This window comes from Pholis gunnellus (genome assembly GCF_910591455.1).
Source record: "Pholis gunnellus genome assembly, chromosome: 16".
Taxonomy (NCBI): domain Eukaryota; kingdom Metazoa; phylum Chordata; class Actinopteri; order Perciformes; family Pholidae; genus Pholis; species Pholis gunnellus.
The window spans coordinates 3,402,909-3,421,471 of NC_136543.1; the positions used below are offsets into that span (position 1 = coordinate 3,402,909).

Here is an 18,563-nt window from a genome sequence, read left to right on the forward strand (position 1 = left end):
ATTCATGGTCTTCAGTTTCTATCAAAGTGTAGTTTTTAGTAGAGCTTTAGCTCGTCACCGGCTGGCGATCGTGGAGGATTTCACATGCTGCCAGAGGGCAGAGCGCTACCTTCTGTCTGCAGTCCGTGATACTGAGATTGATAAACATGATGACATTTCACTTTTTTTCTCTTTCTCTCTCTCTCACTCTCCCCCTTTGCGTTCCCACAGTTTGGACCAACGTGGAGCCTCGGTCTGTGCCAGTGTTCCCTTGGCATTCGCTCGTCCCTTTCCTGGAGCCCAGCCAATCAGGGGCGGCTGCCCAGCCTGCCGATGGCCAACAGCTTGTCAATCAGAGCAAAGGTAGACAATGAGCCCACTCCTTTTTTTCTCTGAAACACCACTGCTTGTACCCACATGTATACGACTACATCTTACAAACAAGTATTTCCCTCAGTATAAATAGTGTTTGGTCGGACGTACCGGCAGCCAAGGCAGTGTTTCCTAAAACAGTCGCGACTGAATTGCAAATCAGCACAGTTGGTGCTCACACCAATATAGTTCCAGTAACATTGTTGATAACACTATTTATTGCCTGGATTGCTAAAATGTAGTCCGAGGCTAATTGTGAGTGGTGGGGACGGTCAGTAGTGCTCCACAGAGCTTCATTAAAGGCCTTATTTTAGGTCTTTAAGTTTCTCAGAGACCAAGGTCACATCATCAATCTAAAAACACAAATATGTTCAGTTTGTTAACATATTTGACAAAGAAAAGCTGCAAACCGGAGCATTTCAGAGACTGGAACCAGCCAGTTTTCTTCATTTTGTTATGTAAAACGACTGAAGATAATTAGGGATTCATTTTCTGTCAATTGACTGATCAGCTCACTCTTTTGATTTGTTTTAAACACATTTGCACACTGTATACTGTCTTCTAAGCATTTTTCCATCGAACTAAATGCTACAAAAATCCTCGGACAAGTTATAATGGCTTCAAAAGTGGAGGCCAGTCCAAACAAAGTAAAAGTAAGCAATCTCACTAATGGGCTGCAAAAAACGTTGTTAGCAAGACACCTGCAGTATAAAACAAACACTGATTATAACATAGTTGTAGTCAGAGCTTGTCACACCTCCCACCGCCGGAATAAACCTGCCCATCAGCTGCATGTAGAGCAGCTCTGCGTTCACACTCACAGCTCTGTTCATTCTTACCTCCGTGAAGCTTTTTCACGAACTAACTTTTAAATGGCTTTTATTTTTCAGAGCCTCGTTGCGGCGTGGCCCTGGTGAGCGATGGACGGACCGGCCCTCCAGACTTAGAGAGGGGATCGACGTCATGCCCTCCCCCGACCAATGACAATCCTCCTACAGACAGGGGCGGGGCTGACAGCGAGACAGAGAGCGATACAGACGACCCGTAAGTACAAAGGGGCCGATTTCATCCACCTCCCTGGTATTAATCGTGGTGCTTGCTGTTCTGCATTGTGAGATGCTTTCTGCTTCTTTTTTTTGTCCACTTAAAAGTACATTTTTGTAATTAACATGGCAGAATACAACAGTTGTGCTCAGCAATGGCCTACGGATGGCAAATGGAATCAAGAGAAGAGGAGGAAGAAGCACAAGAAACAAAAGATTGAATTTAAATTCAGTTGTAGAGTAGCGCTGTGGCACATTGACCACATTGTGAAATGAGGCCAGTCCTCCAGTCAGACACAGGAAACTGCCAGACAACCGTTGATCCAGTTTAGGTCTTGTTTACATGCAAGTGTGGTGATTTAAATCGGCCTATTATTCACGTATTAACTCAGAGACTCATTGAAGTGGAATATCAGTTTATTTTGTAGCATAGTTACTAGTTCATTATCATAATATTTAAAAATGTATTCTTGTGTAAATTATGATCTCTACTTTAACTACTACTACAAAGTCTTAATGTTCATTTCCAAAATTGTTGTATGTATGTATCCATTTTGAAAAACAACAAACTCTGGAGCTAAATTTACTTTACAATTGACTTCAAAGTTGCTGTGAGGAACTTTAACTGGTTATGAAAGAGTTTTAATTTAATACTGATGCCTCTATACATGCCTCTACATAAGTAAACAACACCATCAGCGAGAGGATTGGTTGTTTCTATATAGTTATTCTTAATGCTTGTCAACGGTGCCACCGGGTCAGATTTTTACGAAATCAGGAGCAGAGCTCGGCCTCGCTGCTCTGCCGACACCACGCTGCTGGAGGCCCAGGCTGTATTGCTCGGCCCGCTGGAGGGAAGAGAAGCACGGGAGAACCAGAACCAGGACTGCACGGCACCGTCTGTCAGACACCTCAGGCACTAAACAGAGAGGTTTTCTAAAGGGAATCTGGTTCTCGAAAAAACAATGCCGCCTTTGTCCATCAAAATCAACACACAAAATTAAAGCAACTTTAAATATGGAGAGAAAAAAAATAAACCCTCTGACCTTTAAAAGGTTTTGGTGTCACATTTAAATGTTGTCAACTCATTTTGAGCAAACACTGAATACATTGTTTCCCTTCCGCGACTCTGTGCATGACTCACAAGACCACAGATAGTAACTGTAGATTAAATTAGACGCAGTTTGACCGCGTCGAAGACTTTAAAACTCTTAATGCCGCTACGCTCAGAACAGGTGGACCGAAATTCACCTCTGACAGCAGAATTTCGAAAGAAAGAAACAACAAACAACTTTTCCTACTGGCTGTATCAGTGTGTGAGTGATTGTGTGTGTGTTGTTGTGTGTGTGAGATTGTGTGTGTGTGTGTGTGTGTGTGATTGTGTATGTGTGTGTGTTTGGCAAAGAGTTGTACAGTCTGTGCTCGTCCGTTCCTCTCAGGCTTGCGTCTCTGCGTCTGGCTGGGTTGCTGCTCTTTCAGAGTGACTCAGACGGCTGCGTGGCTGTCTGGCTGCTAGTGCGGTTTTGAATGTTTCAGGGTCACCGTGCTCACAAAGGCCTGTCATCACCAAAAGAAGTACTTCAGTAATCTCTCGATGTTGCAGTGGCTACACCTGTAGTCTGGCTGCATCTCAATGAAGAGACTAACGGCATGAATAACAACAAAGTCGACTCTTTCAACAGGATTTTGAGCTCTAAATTATGCCCCCGGCTACACAAATACACCTCCCACTGTAGGGAGCACGATATACATTTTTTTTTATGTATTTGTTTGCTTATTATCTGCCGCTTCTTATCTGTCAATTCTCAGACTATCACCCCCTTTTTGCTTTCTTTTTTCTGTATTTCTTTTGTGCTTTCCCAGCCGAACTCCCTGACACCTCATGATTGCTCTGGCTTAGTTTCTACCTTCACGGACCTTCTACGGTCACTCTTTTCCCCCTTTCTGCTTATTTAATCTTTGTTGTATTTTTATTTTTATTTTTATTTTTTAATTATGCTCTATTTATCCCGGTAAGGGGGAAATTTGTCTCTGCATTTGACCCATCCCAGTATATAGGGAGCAGTGGGCTGCCCATGACAGGCGCCCGGGGAAAATGTATGTGATTGCTGTACATAATTTAAAAAAAAGACTTTAGTGAAAGTAGACAAGAGGGTAAAAAAAATGTGTTATTGCTTTGAAGTTTTGTTTCATCACTAGTGTAGTGTTCAATAAAGAAAAGTGAACCACTGAATTTCCCTTTTCCAGTATTTAGTTTTATTATTCATGTTCTCTTTTTTTGTCTTTCTGCAAGTGTCATCACTCATATCAACTGTTATGAAAAGTCATAATAAGAATTTGTGAACAAACTAACGTCTTTTTTGCTGCTCTGTTTCCCCCGACACGATAGTAATCCACACTTGACCCAGTCTGTGACAGCATTTGTATTATTTACTCTTGTGTCAGGGTGCTCTTTCCTTGAAACAATCCAGTGGTTCGCAGGAAGATTGCAATTTATTAGTGGTAGTAGAAACAGCTGTTTCTGTGGAATTAACCAAATAAATACTCAGTAGTTGGCATGCATATGTGATGACAGCCAAGGCTGAACAGATAAAAGAAAAGTGTCCAGATTACGTCCACGGTAAATGAAAGGAAAAGGGGGGAGACGTGTGATATAGGCTGTGTTGGAGAATCAATAATCCAACTGCAGGTAACCGCTGTAATCAAAAAGGCAACATGGTTTATACTTTAACTGTATGTATGTACACCGTAGCATGTCATACTGTTCAAGTGCTAAAATGGAGCTTCACCACAAAGGTGTGAAATACATTAAAACTATTGAAAAACAGATCAAATAAAGAGTGGACTCCACACTCTAATACACAGTATCTTAATAAACGATGACTATTGTGTCTTTGATTCCTCCCTAAATCCTTTGCAACCCTGTAGCCTTGTCATTCTCCTGAAAGTCCCTCACATTGAGGAATTCCCCTTAATCTCCAGTGTTTTTTGGACTCAACGGTTTTGCTTTTTTCCTCTGTGGTGTGATCGTAGGTTCTCCCCGGGAGTGGCCAACGACGCGGCGCCCTCCGCCAGCACCATGAAGAGGCGCACGCAGTCCCTCAGCGCCCTGCCCAAGGACGGAGAGAGGAAGGTCAGTCCACCATGCAGACGGACGGTCAAAAAACAGAGACAAATATATTCTCACCATGAAACTGAGATTTGTGTTCCCTTCCAAAACCTCAACCAGAGGGAGAAGGATCACATCCGCCGACCAATGAACGCATTCATGATCTTCAGCAAGCGCCACCGGGCCCTGGTGCACCAGCGACATCCCAACCAAGACAACCGAACAGTCAGCAAGATCCTGGGGGAGTGGTGGTACGCTCTGGGGCCCAACGAGAAGCAGCAGTACCACGATCTGGCCTTCCAGGTGAAGATAGAATTCCTTATTTGGCTCTTATTTTCGGTTTGTTTTGCAGTGTGCAGTTTACGAAGTAGCGACTCTTCAGCCGGTATACGAGAGCTTTTCATTTTGCTCTCTATACATCCAGATTCACCAACATTAATAGCAGCTTGTCTGGAATAAGTTGCTGAAAAACATTAAAGACCCTCTTCTCCTCCTCCTCCTCCTCCTCCTCCTCCAGGTGAAAGAGGCCCACTTCAGAGCCCACCCAGACTGGAAGTGGTGTAACAAGGACCGCAGGAAGTCGCTGTCGGAGGGCCGTGGGTTGCCAAAGGATTCACGGGAGAGGAGCATGTCAGAAAGCATTGGTGTGTGTGTGTGTGTGTGTGTGTGTGTGTGTGTGTGTGTGTGTGTGTGTGTGTGTGTGTGTGTGTGTGTGTGTGTGTGTGTGTGTGTGTGTGTGTGTGTGTGTGTGTGTGTGTGTGTGTGTGTGTGTTGATTAGCATTGATGAGCATTTCCAGACCATAACACAAAAAGGCTTTTACAAGGAAAACAGTCAGTGAATCATCAACTGCTTTGACTCTCTTTTTGTCTGGTGTAGATCCCTTAAAACACATTCAGCCATACTGAACCATCGTCTGACATGATGAACCGTCATTATAGAAAACATACAGATTCCTTATTGCACACCGCAGGCGTTTTTGCCGATGCTCTAAGACAGCGCGTTGGTGTGGATTTATGTGGAACTAGTTTTGTTGATCTACTCCATACATGACTCACTGTGATAGTTTATCTTTGATCAGACTCCTTTCTCCTCCAGATCCCCATCCGGAGTCTCAGGTGCCAGAGGGGGGGAAGGGAGGAGGCTCGTGCTGGCCAATGGGATCGGAGCGCCGAGTGGGGCTGTTTGCAGGGCAGCACCCGCGTCCCCGAGCCTTTTCCCAGAGTGCCGTGCACACCCTGGAGCAAAGGGAGAGAGACCTGGAGAAGGTAGGCGGTTGTTGATCTGTAGCTCGAAGGCAGCAAACAGACTCGGGAGATTAGAGAATGTGAAGCAAACTGTTCACGATCACCAGCTAGTTTAATCTTCAAGCTGGAGAGAATTCAAATCATGTGCTTTACAGTCAAGTCAGTATTCAAGCAGTTTAACACTGTATTTGTTGCATCCAAGAGAACCAAGACAGAACTAAATCAAATAAAGAAATGCAGAGAATAAAAACAGACTGAAGTAATTCTTTCTAAAAAGCAGAATCTGGGCTAATGCTTGTGTCTGTGAGAGCGCCTACGCACCAACGTGTGTGTATTTATAGACAGCAGACGTGTGTCCTTCATGCTGCAAAGCATTTCGGTTGAACTCCACGACTGAAAGCACGCCGTTCAAAAAGAACTGTTCAAATGGACTCTGTAGGTTCTTTGTGTGAGGGCTTGAGTTGTTGCCGCTGAAAGCCCACCGAAAGCTCCGGGGGGAGCTCAGCCCTCCAACTTCAAAGGTTTCACTCTCTACTGTTTTTTTAGTGCCTTTGAAGGCACCGTGGTGTTTGCTGCTACACTCCTAATCACAGTGGGATAGACCTGCATGGGAGCTCTTTTGTTTTAAAGGCTTTCATTTAATGCTGGCGGCAGAACCGTATCCATGCCTTGATAATAGCGTTATTACTTCTGTCTGAAGTGTTCTTCTGAAGTACTTAGGGTTTTACTTTCTTAGTCTTTAAGTTCACTGGTGCAGTGCCTGTTTGAGGGCGTGGCTGTTTCGGAGCGCTTGTTTGTTTCTATGGAAGTGAAGAAGAGTTCTGTTATAACGTTAGTGCATCCAGCAGAAAAAGTGAAGAGCAGTTGAGCCGCGGCCTTTAAAGGCCAGCTGTGTGGCGAACATGCTTGTCTTTAGTTTCCTGAAGCACCGCCCCCACTGCTACATTCAACGCTAAAGCTTGTTTATTCAAAGCTTATTAATATTGACGTTGTCGCATGTCCAAATTACGCCAATTTTAATACTGCTTGTCCCTGGGTCCGCAGCAAAACACCCACCAAGTGTGAAGTAGATCGGATGGCTTCGCGAGATATGCGAAGGACACACAGACAGAGATTCATGCTTCATAGTTAGGTTGTAAAACTGTAAAATGTGCTTCTCCTTTTGCCTTTCCTGTCAGGAGGAGGGGGCGAGTCTGTTTCGCCGTCAGCCCCCGCCCCAGGCCCTGTACAAGGGTAGGCTCAGCGAGGACGTGACCAGCGACGAAGAGCGCATGGTCATCTGTGAGGAAGAGGGAGACGACGACGTCATGGGTGAGTTAGGTGATCGGCACGGCGGTCTAGTGGCTGTTGGGAGAGGCTGTTGTTGCACAACCGCAAAAGTCATAGTTTCAGTTCCCACAACGATCAGTGTGTCTTCAAAAATAGACACTGACACTTCATAATCAGAATGACGGTTTTAGCAAAACACCTAAATGATAAAAAATAAAAAAAGAAGCTGTGTCATCTGGTAAGCCTCAGCCCTGGGACTGTTAATTGCTAGAATTGAACAATAGCTCATAATTGGCCATTTGATGCTGATACTGGTGGTTTGAAGGCACTGATTATAAACGGGGAGCAGTTAAAAGAATATTGTGCGTTAAGTCCCCTTTTGCTGAGATGGGCTAACTTCTCATATTTATACCCCACCCTCAGAGGACTCCTGTCCCGAAGGCTCCATCGACCTCAAGTGTAAGGAGAGAGTGACGGACAGCGATGAAGACGAACCAGACGGACAGGTAGCTGCAGTCGTCATCAAGCCATTGGAATCACTCAGACTTCACTTTGAGCTTGATTTTCTGGGCAACCGCGTGTCTCTCCTCCCTCATTTTGCACTGCATATATGTACAATATTATGGATTTTAGATTAGATAGATTTTTTTTTATTCAGTACTTTTATTCCATATATAGTCTTTGCATCAAGGCATGGAGTATAAGGTACCACATTTAGTAAAAACTGAATCTGGGTCTTCATCACACGTATGAGTTAAGTATTGATGTCGGTGGATTATTTTAGGTATTGAGTCTTGTAGAGTTGCCTTCTTTACCAACAGTATAATTCTGCATTAAAGGCCTCATATCGTTGGTGGTTCCTTTATCCCCATCAAACTTTTCAAACTCACAGATTTTCCAGAGGTACTGTGAGCTCTTAAGTAAGTAGCTTCATGTGTTCATGAAGTAGAAGAGAACTTTACATAGTAAATTTCCCAGCTTTGATCCCTCCGTCTCTCTCTTTCTTCCCTCCAGCATGGCTTCCAGCCAGTGGCTCGCTCCTCTCTCCCTTCTTGCTCTCCCTCCACTCCTCACTCCGACTCCAACTCCGCTAAAGGGAACGGAGGAGGAGGAGGAGGAGGTGAAGGGGGGTCCGAGAGGAAGAGAAAGGGAGAGGAGGGGAGTGAGGGAAGAACCAAGGGAGAAGAAGCAGCAGCAGATGGAGGAGAAGGAGGTGGAGGAGGTGGTGAGGTCTCCTCTCATCCATCCAGCGGCCAGGCTCCCTTTGCTTTGGCCCAGCAGGGTTTGACTCAGGTCCTTGGCGCCGTCCGCACGGCCCCCACAATGGTGACCAATGTGGTGCGACCCATCGCCAGCATGCCAGAGGAAGGAGCCGTCGCCGGCAACTCCCTGCCTCAGGACAAGAAAGACGCTCTCCTGATTGGAGGAGGCGGACCTCAGCAGCTGCCAATCGCCGTGGGTGGTGGGTACCTGTCCTCATCCTCCTCCCCCGGTCCAGTCAGTGTAACTCCCATGGGGGGCAGCGGCCTGGTCACTAGCCTAGTTCTGGGAGAGTCCTTTCCCGCCGCCCAGCCAGTGCACGCGCAAACCCCCTTACCTGTCCTCCAGCCCCAGCTCCATCCCACCGGCGCCACCTCCACTCTCACACCTCCCGCCGGCCCCAAGCCGCTAGTGCAGGTCCAGTACATCTTGCCCACCGAGGGCCTCTCCTCCCCTCAACTCACCCACCAGCAAATTCTCTCCCTGCCCGCCAATGCCGCCCTGGCCAATGGCATGCACTCGGGGGCGGGCATCAGAGTTGCATCAGTCAGCCCCGGAACCAGAGGTGAGACAGAGAGCAGCAGTTGGCTGATAAAGAAAGAACTAATCAGAGTTTAGTCTTAGTGTTTTCACCGATCTCCACTGAGACCTGGAAAAGAGTCTTTCTTAAATTCTTCTCTTTTTGCTGTAAGTCCCTTATTTTCTATTAATCGTCTCCGCAGGAAGCTCTGAAAATAGATTTGATTGTCTTACATAAACGGGAGATGAATGATTGACAGGGAAAGCACTGTTGACACGAGTATGAGCGCCCGCCGCCCACCCATGCCTTAATCACTCTATTCAGACGAGTCTGAAGCAACAGAACATTGTTCCACCTCGTTATCAGAGAGGGATTTCACTATTATCAGTAGCTGAAATGTCCTCTCATGTCTCAGTGTGTCTCCACCCACCCGTCGCTCCTGTGCAGTCTTCCCCTCCCGTCTTTTGGCTCGATTCATCTGCTTCTCACGCTGAGTGTTTTAATTCTCTCTCTCTGTCTGCCCGCTCTCTCCTCCTCACTCGTTAGTCCAAAGCCAGTCGCCGGTCTTGCAGAGCAAGATGTTGGTTCCCATGGCAACAGTGAGAACCGGGTCTACTCCTCCTCATCCCTCCATTTCTCTGGTAGCTCCGCCTCTTCCTGTGCAGAACGGCTCCGTGACAGGAAACAAGGTAAGAATCTTAACGCGGTGACTGGAGCGAGTGCGAGCAGCTCCCGAGGTTAAATAGACGCCACCCTGTTTGCTGACAGGTGATAAGGTAGTCAAATCTGCATCAGCAGCTAAGACTGAGACACGTGACACATGTTCCTGATGGGAACGAGGTAGATTTTCGAAGGTCAGTTCGCTTTATGCTCATGTTTTACTGCTCTGTGCTGCAGTCTTTATCCGATTTCGACCGGTCTGATTTGGACAAAAGCTTTTTGAAGCATTCCCTCTTTGAGTTTAGAAAGTACCATCACACACTTGCTGCTTTGCAGGGACAGAGAATCCATTTGATGAAGGAAAAATACAAAATATTAGCTGGTTCTAGCTTTTCAAATGAATGAGTTAGCTCTTTTCTCTTTTATATAAATGTAAATTGATTATTTGTGGATTTTGGACTAATCTCCCATGCTTACTGACCTTCTAACGGGCATTTTTGTTTTCCTACTATTTTAAAAATGTTTCCCTTATAAACTTAATTATTAATCCAAACAATCAAATTAGGTGAGGAATGATGCTAGTAGGGTTAGGGTTAGTTGTAACTCTACTACTGTGCTGCGTTTTATTCTGAAGGGCCCAGTTGCTTTAACAAACTCCTAGAATTGTTCTTAGGACCACCCCCTGGTAGAGTGGACGTCTTACCCATGACCCTTTGCTGCATCTCGTCCTCTCTCTGTCTCATAATAAATAACATTTTATATATATATATATAGATATATATATATAGATATATATATCAGAAGTGTGTTCCCTAAAAAAGGTATCAGCCTATGTTTAGATAAGTTGGTGAGAAATTCCTTTTGTTTATGTGTCACCCCCCCCCCCCCCCCCCCAATAAAGATCATCCAGATCGCTCCGATGCCTGTGGTCCAGACCAACCTTCACCCTTGCGGTGCAGCAGCAGTGCATCCTGGGAGTCCCTTTCCTGTTTCCGTGGCAACAGTGATGTCTCCCGGTACCGCGCCCCCGCAGACCGTTCTTCTGACCTCTCCACCCACCAGGTCACTAACACCTATTAGACGCTTTGATTTTCCTCAGTTATTTTGATTTTAGCGAGGCTCATAACTTATTTTGCAGTAAATGTGGAAAAAGAAAGTCTTTTTTGTTTTTATGACAGTAAACTGATTATCTTTAGGTTTTGGATTGTTGGTCAGACAAAACAAGCAATTTGAAGTCAGCTATTGCTTTGTAAAATGTTGGTCACTATTGCCTTTTGTATTTGTAATCCTCAGCTGTAATATCTGGCTTTGACACTCAGACTCTTCTCTCCTTCAGGATCACCTATGTCCAGGCTGGCCCGGGAGTTACCGCGGCTACGCCCCAACAGGCCACGCCTGCTCCGAGCCCTGCGTATCTCCCATCGTCCCTGGCAACCCTGGGCTTCACCACCATCGCCCCGGCGGGGCGAACCCTGGTTCAGCCCCTGTTGGCCCCGCCCCTGAGCTGTCAACCACAGACCCCTCCGGGTCAGGCCTCGGGAGCCGCCGGTCGTCAGGTAAAGAGGAATAGACAACTGTACAGCGTTAACACCGTAGCACATAGGGGTGCGGTCACGAAGAAAATATGAAAAATTAATTATAAAAGAAGTTGATAATGTTTAAGGAGTGAAAGAATTACTACTATTTTTACAGTAGTAATTCTTTACTATATATTTCTATATCTTTATAGTAGTAATTCTATATGTTGGAGGTTTTTCTTTTCAATACAAATACTGCAGATTTATTTCACAAAATGTCCATGTTTTACCACTGGTGTATGAATTAATTAAACCGTATCAAATACCTCTTAAAACATGCACATAAAAAAAAGAAAAAAAGGAATTGTACTACAGGAAAGTCAGCTGGAGCACATGCAGCTCCAGAGGCAGCGGGATTAAAGGTGCAGCATTCTGGTATCAATTAATCCTGACTACATTACATTACATTTTACATTGTGTGGCAGCAGTTTCCAAATTATTCAATAATTCACATGAATACAGAAATTAAAATGCATCATTTCAATGACCAGTTACGTTTGAATATCACCGCGCCTGTCACAGCACATCTTCAGGTCCTTGCTAGCTAACGCTCCCTCAGACACAGTGTGAATGAAAAGAGTGATGTGGGAGACAACCCTGCGCCAGTAAAAGCTCTAAAGCGTGTGGTGAGGAGTTATGAACCGTAATACTTTAAAGTTGGATTCATAATGGCAGGCAGTGATGGGTTCTTCAGCTCACCTCATGACATTCTCACTGTTCGGCTGTTAGCTTTCTTGCTCTACAAAGCAAACAGGGATAAACCAGAAAAGCCACACTAATCTCTCGTTGCTGTCATTGCTGTCTTCTCCGTCAGGTGCTAACTGCCATCTACCCTGCACCGACCGTTGCGCTGCCCACTGGCGTGGTGTCCGTTACAACCGCGGTGGCCGCCCCGGCCCAGGACGGGACGAGCCCTTCCTCTCCATCGGCGACAGGGGCGCAGGGGTCGGCGGCGGCGACCCTTCTGCCTAAAGCGGCAGAGGAGGTGGAGCTGAAGGTGGAGGTGAAGAGGGAGAACCTGTCGGATGGTCCGAATGAGGATGGGTGGCCGAGCTGTGCTGCCAGTTCCTCTTTTGCCACCTGTGCGATAAATATCACAGCAGGTAACGCTCCACCGCTTCTGTGTGGTTTGGCTTTAAATGTAACTCTTTTTTTGTGTTAGTTAGGTTACTAAAAAAAAAGTTAGTTGACTTTGCTGTTTTAAACCAAGCAACAACCTCCAGTGCTGAGAAATAAAGCCAACGGGCCAAAAAAACTGCAGTTTTCGAATGGTCTCTTGAGGCTGGCTCCAAAAGTGAGTCAATCTCCATAGACCTCTATGTTAAAAATGCTCAGCTTTAGAGCATAACTGAACATGTTTACAGCCTGGTTATGGTCTCTATAGCTAATATCCATGTGAATTACAACATTACTAGGGGCTGACTTTTATAGAACTCACCTGTTTCAATTCTATTAAGGCTTAAAGTTAGGCATAAAGGAGCACGTGGCCGCATTGAGTGACAGGTAGGTGCGGTTTCAGGTTGCTAGCTGCGTCGTCTGCAGCGTCACCCAGGCCCGCCTCAGCTCCACCCACGATCCACATCTTTTCCCATTTTTTGATTAGCCGTGAGTCGTCACTGCCCACTTTGAGCTTCACAGTGGCTCCTCAGAACCCTATAGGTCAGTTCAGGGAGGATTCGCCCATATTTTATACAGTCTACGGTTTTAAAGGGTTAATTTGGATTCACCAAAGTTACACAATAATGCAAACAAACTAACCGATCGAGGCAGTGGTAGACCAGCGACTTCCTTGTTCTAGAAGGTTAAATTACAGTTTTTTTCAGTGGAGTCGGGGCGCTTTGGTGACGACAAGATAAAGCGGTGAAAATATTCTAAATGTAGCGTACACTTAAACTGATGTTGATTTTTAGGTGTCTAAAATAAGTCCACAGCATTGCTTTGCTCCCTAGGTGGCACTTCTGTCTGTTTCTCCAAACATGCTGATCGCTACCTGCTGTACTGATGTTCTGCTGTCTATGGCTAAGAACATACAACCCCACCTCAAGAAATCCACACTATCCCTTTAAGGCATTAAAAGGGGCCATATTGTTGCAGAATCAGTGCTTTTCCTCCAGATTCAAATCTTTTTTTTAAAACTGAGCCAGCAGGATTAAGAACCTTAAGATGAGGATGATGCAGAATTATTATATATATTTTTTTAAATCAAAGTCTAAAATGATCTTTATCTGCTCCAGTTAAAAAAGAGGAGGACATCTGCCTGCACATCAAAGAAGAAAACCTCGGAGATGGACACGGCGGAGAGAAACAAAGCAACGTGGACAGGGAGACAGAGAGAGGGGTGAAGGAGAGCAGGAACAAAAAGGGAGGCAGGGAGACGGACAGAGAGGACCACAGCATGGACGACAGCAGCAAAGAGGTGAGAAAGCTGCCCAGCTCATTCAGCGGATTCTCTCATCTCTCAAAGCTTTGGTGAAAGAGCTTTAGAAGCCTATTCAAACGGTTTTAGGTCTAATTGATACAGGGATACACAAGAATGTCTTATTCTTCTTGTTACACACTTACATCAGGTGTTTATCAACAGTTTTTTCCCCTACAGCAAGACAAACAATCTTTTCTGAGCTGGAAACAACAGTACAGAGACAAAGAGAGATGCTAACAAAACAGTTCTCCATAAACGTAGATATTGTGCAGTGGAAGGAATTATAAAGACAATTTCAAAGAGTCGTGAGGGAATGGTACACCTACTGTCTCGCTCTCTTCCCAGGCCGGACCTCGCACCCCTCCTCTGCCGCCCCCGGGTTTGGACCGCCCACCCCCTCCCCCTGCGGAAAGAGAGCCCCCCTCTGGCTCGAAGAAGACCAAGTTCAGACCCCCGCCGCTCAAAAAGACACCCGACTCTCTCGAGAAGTAAGTGGGACGATGTCGGCACGAGACAGGTGCGAGTCACTAGCTGAGGGAACTTCTCGTCAGAGCTTCCATTTTTTTTTATTAATCAAATATTTCCGAGTGGGTTTAGTGTCTAGAAGCTTCGGAATATGCAAGATGACATCAAATGAGGAAGCACCCATAAAACGAGGGAAATGCATGCGAGACGTTAAGCGCTGAGTCATAATTCGAGTCTCATCTTTGGCTGCGAGACGAGCTTTCGTTAAAAGTCCCATCGGACTCATCAGAGTCACGGCTCTCGAAGAATCGGTGCCAAAGCAAAACAAAACAAGTCAGCCTGGTCCTTCTGGCTCTCCGGTCGTTGTCAGACAATGTTCTCTCTATTCTAACAGTTTACATTTTGTCAAGCTGAGAGCGCTCATATAACAGTAGCTCATCTTCTGTAGTTACAGCGTGAAGCAGCTTGAAGATGAGATTCAGCGCCCTGGACGGGACTCCATTTGTCGACTTTATTTAACACTGATGTTCGCACATTGTGGCATCTAGTTTTTTTTATTTTACGACCAGTCCTTCGACTTCATAAAATGATGATGGAAACTCTTTGTTTCCTGAATGTGAGTGGGCAGAGTGCTCTACCCTTTCTGTTCTTTATTTAGACAGCCGGAGAGTGGTGGGGAAGCCACAGACAAGAGAAAGCCCTGACACAACTCGGCCCTACGTAGCATCCAATCCCTTAATAATTTCACCCACCAGATTACCGGACTGTTGTGGGGGGTGGGAACCGGCGTTACCAAGGTGTTCTCTGTGTGCAGGGTCCTGTCGGAGACGTACTTTGAGGAGCGTTTTGCTGAGCTTCCAGAGTTCAACCCAGAGGAGGTCCTGCCTTCACCCACTCTGCAGAGTCTGGCCACCTCGCCAAGAGTCATCCTGGGAAGCTACCGCAGGAAGAGACGCAACTCCAACGGTGAGATGCTCAGAGAGAGATGTACTCTTTTTTTAAAAAAGCAACATTGTGTTATTTGGATTTGGAATTATGACGTTTTTCATGCTTGATATTTCTAAAATCTACCCTGTCCTCTCTTCCTACGTGTCCCCTTTTCTCTTCATACCCTTGTTATCCCCCTTGTCCCTCCCCCTTTTTATCTCAGAGCTGGAGCCGACAGCCGAAGACCCCAGCTCCCCGAAGAGGAAGACCCGCCGTCTCTCCAGCTGCAGCTCGGAGCCCAACACCCCGAAGAGCGCCGCCAAGTGTGAGGGGGAGATCTTCACCTTCGACAGAGCGGGTACGACGGGTACATCGGGTGCAGCAGCAGGGAGCAGCTCCAAAAAGGTGCACTGAAAGTGACACGATGTTCTCCTCGTTCAACCAGGTACCGAGGGAGAGGATCTTCTCGGCGACTTGGACCGTGTCCCCTACTCGTCTCTGCGCAGAACTCTGGATCAGCGCCGGGCCCTGGTCATGCAGCTGTTTCAGGAACATGGCTTCTTCCCCTCAGGTAAACCACAAGTAGATGGGACACAATGTTACGATAGGAATAACTACCTGAAATGGAGATTAAATACTTGACTTTTATTCAAATGTGCGGGCAAACCTCAGTTCAGCTCAAAACAGTCTGTGCCGTCATTGCAAGCAGTAATACTCACATATCTGGAGGGGAGCTACCTCACATTTACAGAAGTCCTTTAAAACCACTTTGTATTTTACAGTATCAGAGAAATATGAGTGAGCTGGATTTACAGGGCTCTTTTGTTTCTGCTTTTGTCCCTCCTCAGTTTATGTGTCGTTAAACTTGGTAACCACTCACTCATTATCTCTATGTGATGCAAAATGCTCAATAAATACAAAGCAAACTAACACGGAATTGCAGTCATAAAGAATACCACACAGGACATATGTTAATACTTGATACAGTGTTGATAACAAGCGCTCAATCTTCTTGCTCTCTGTTTCGCCTCCTCCCTCCTATTTCTCTCACCCTCTCCAGCTCAGGCCACTGCCGCCTTCCAGGCACGCTACTCGGACACCTTCCCCACCAAGGTGTGTCTGCAGCTGAAGATCCGCGAAGTCCGTCAGAAGATCATGCAGACGGCCGCGCCCGGAACCTTCGAGCTGGGAGTGTTGGCTGGGTTAGCCGAAGCCGGCCCCGCCCCGTCCCACAGCTCCTCTTTCAATCAATCAGCCCGGGAGGACGGAGGGGCGGAGCAGCAAGGAGACAAAGCCAGGAGCCCCGAGGAGCCAAAAACCGAAGGGTCCTAAGCTGGACGGGATGACTGAGTGGAAAGAATCAAGGAAGGGAGGAAGAGTGAAGAATGTTCTTGTGTGCGTTGAAGCAGTAGTGTGAATGGCTCCGGCGGGATCCATTCTACTGGCACTAATCTCCACCAGACCTGGGCAAAATTACATCTGAATACAGTTGCATATATTCAAACTATTCGAGGTGCGCTTGATTCGTCCAATCAGACTTTAAAAAAAAAAAAAGCCTCAAAAGTGGACAAATCACAAGTCCTGACGAGTCAAGTGCTTCTTGCAGTATTGCCCCCCCCCCCCCCCTCCCAAGTATCCAGAGTGTTTTCAGTTACCACTTTGCCCAGGTCTGCTCTCAGCACATTTGTTCAGTAGTTTGTAGATCGACACACAAACTCTGTGGCGCACACTCACTATCTCTCCAGCACACACACACAAACCCTGGTGCATATGTAATCTCCAGCATGCACATGATCCCACATAAACACACACACACACACACACACACACACACACACACACACCCTTACCAAATCAGACTGTTACTCTTTGGCGGTCCCCGGGAGCAGCCACCAAGGATCATGACACACAAAGGCACTTTGTCACTTATTGTGCAGATGCAGTTTGCTGTTGCCAGCCAGCCAGCCAGCCCTCAGATGCCATTGACTTGACCTCCTTCTCACCCCTTCCACTCCTCAGCACAGTGGTCGGGACACAAACACAACCCCAACGACCTCCACTGATATTCCACGGCCCCTCGATGCTGCAAGACAGACAGCACACGCACACATATACAGCACACACACACACACACACACACAAACATGGACACATCTGTGCAGTGTGAACACTCGTACACAAACAAAGTCAAATCTGGTCTGACCAAGCCATTGGCCTGCACAGTTTTTAGTGATTGTAGTGAGAAGAGAGACTGAAAGCGTGAAATCAGTTCGCTCCTGGAAAAAAAGAAAGAGGAAGGCAGGAGTTGGGATGTAGTGTGACCAATCTTTGCACCTTCAGTTATTGCCATTATGAAAGACTGAGTCCTCATTGGCGGGAGCTGATTCTATATGTCTGTATGTCTGTTGGGGTCCCCTCCCCCAAAAAAACCCTGTGCGAACAGGCACCGTAAAGAGATTATGTAAAGAGACTATTGGTTGTGAGGCTTCGAAGAATCTACGTTTAAGTTCGACACTGACTGACCGGCTCCCGACGGAGCACAGAGAAAAAAGGCAGAAGAAGAACGGTGGACGATGCTTATCGGATGGAAGATTCATCTTCCAACTATAGGAAGACAAGATAATAATAGCGAATAAGGACAACAACACGATAAAGCTTACCAACAGAGAGAAAAAGTAGAATTTGAACCAAACTTCTCTGAATCTCCCAGTGGATATAATGTTGCTTTCTCTCGTTATCGTTGCCGTGGAAATAACCCGTTATACCGTGGCCTGTTTTTTCTCTTGTGGCTCTATTGTGTTTCTTCTCCAGCATAAAAAATATAAAATCACAAAAAAAAAAAAAAAAAGTAAACTCTGGACAAAAAAGGGGACAAAATCAGTCTGCGCCCCACCCTACTTTTAATTGTACCTGGGGCGGTTCTCCCCCCCCCCCCCCCCTTACCCCCATTTCCTCCTCTTCAATTCTCACCAGACACAGAAGTGGGGGGAGCAGGGGCGTTTGTCGTTTTGTAAAAACGTTGAAATCAGGTGTTTGCACAATTTGTGCGGCCCGTCTTGCCGCAAGTTAAATCAGGAAAGTATTGTTTTTAGAGATTGTTTTAGTAGAAAAAAAAATAATAACCTTGTTCCGTATGTTATCAACCAACTTATTCCTCTCCTTGTCCTCCCTGCCCCCCCTTTCTTTCAACTCTCCTCATTCCTCTTCTTTACCTCAACCCCTCAAGTGTTGTTAGAAAGTGCCCTTAAGCACTGGTCCCGGGTCAAGCGCTATGTAGCTCAGGATGGTTCTGGTTAGGGTTAGTTCAGGGAAAGCAGATCCTAGACCAGCCCTGGAGGGCAGTCTCTGGAGCCCTCCCCTCCTCCCTCTCTTCTCGACACTTTATCCTTTCCCGTCAAATGGTGCAATAGGACATTTATTTTTATTTTTATTTTTTCGGAAATTGGGGTGGGTTATTTTGTTATCGGGAGGGGGGGGGGGGGGGGCTCTGTGCCATAGATATTAAATCCAATGCAGTCAGTCAGTGAGAGGAATGAGCTGTTGTGATACTGTCTTTAACTATGGTATAAAACAAAAAAGAATCACACAATTATTGTTATTGTTGAAGAGATAGAGAGTATAACTTACTAAAAGTCAAGACAATTTTTGAATAGCACTTTTTGGCTCTTTGCTTCCTCGGTGGAGAGCGGGGGGTAGTTATTATTATGGGTATCTCTT

The 18,563-nt window shown here is 46.1% G+C and overlaps 1 protein-coding gene across 2 annotated transcripts in view; it reads left to right on the top strand.

Annotated features, from left to right (window-relative positions):
- Window positions 1–17,723, top strand: part of cica (capicua transcriptional repressor a) — a 33,982-nt gene extending 16,259 nt beyond the window's left edge. The window contains exons 4-22 of one of the 2 annotated variants that reach the window (XM_079175996.1): window positions 211–342; window positions 1,242–1,395; window positions 4,428–4,527; window positions 4,624–4,806; window positions 5,021–5,147; window positions 5,601–5,770; window positions 6,928–7,060; window positions 7,442–7,524; window positions 8,033–8,480; window positions 9,345–9,487; window positions 10,360–10,520; window positions 10,795–11,014; window positions 11,850–12,138; window positions 13,270–13,451; window positions 13,800–13,942; window positions 14,734–14,885; window positions 15,070–15,204; window positions 15,292–15,417; window positions 15,907–17,723. In XM_079175996.1, the coding sequence (XP_079032122.1) occupies window positions 211–342; window positions 1,242–1,395; window positions 4,428–4,527; window positions 4,624–4,806; window positions 5,021–5,147; window positions 5,601–5,770; window positions 6,928–7,060; window positions 7,442–7,524; window positions 8,033–8,480; window positions 9,345–9,487; window positions 10,360–10,520; window positions 10,795–11,014; window positions 11,850–12,138; window positions 13,270–13,451; window positions 13,800–13,942; window positions 14,734–14,885; window positions 15,070–15,204; window positions 15,292–15,417; window positions 15,907–16,178 (3,353 nt within the window). In that variant the 3' untranslated portion in view covers window positions 16,179–17,723. Of the gene's footprint in view, window positions 1–210; window positions 343–1,241; window positions 1,396–4,427; window positions 4,528–4,623; window positions 4,807–5,020; window positions 5,148–5,600; window positions 5,771–6,927; window positions 7,061–7,441; window positions 7,525–8,032; window positions 8,844–9,344; window positions 9,488–10,359; window positions 10,521–10,794; window positions 11,015–11,849; window positions 12,139–13,269; window positions 13,452–13,799; window positions 13,943–14,733; window positions 14,886–15,069; window positions 15,205–15,291; window positions 15,418–15,906 lie in introns of both variants that reach the window. The other variant, XM_079175995.1, reaches the window with a different exon arrangement.
- Window positions 17,724–18,563: the final 840 nt, after the last annotated feature.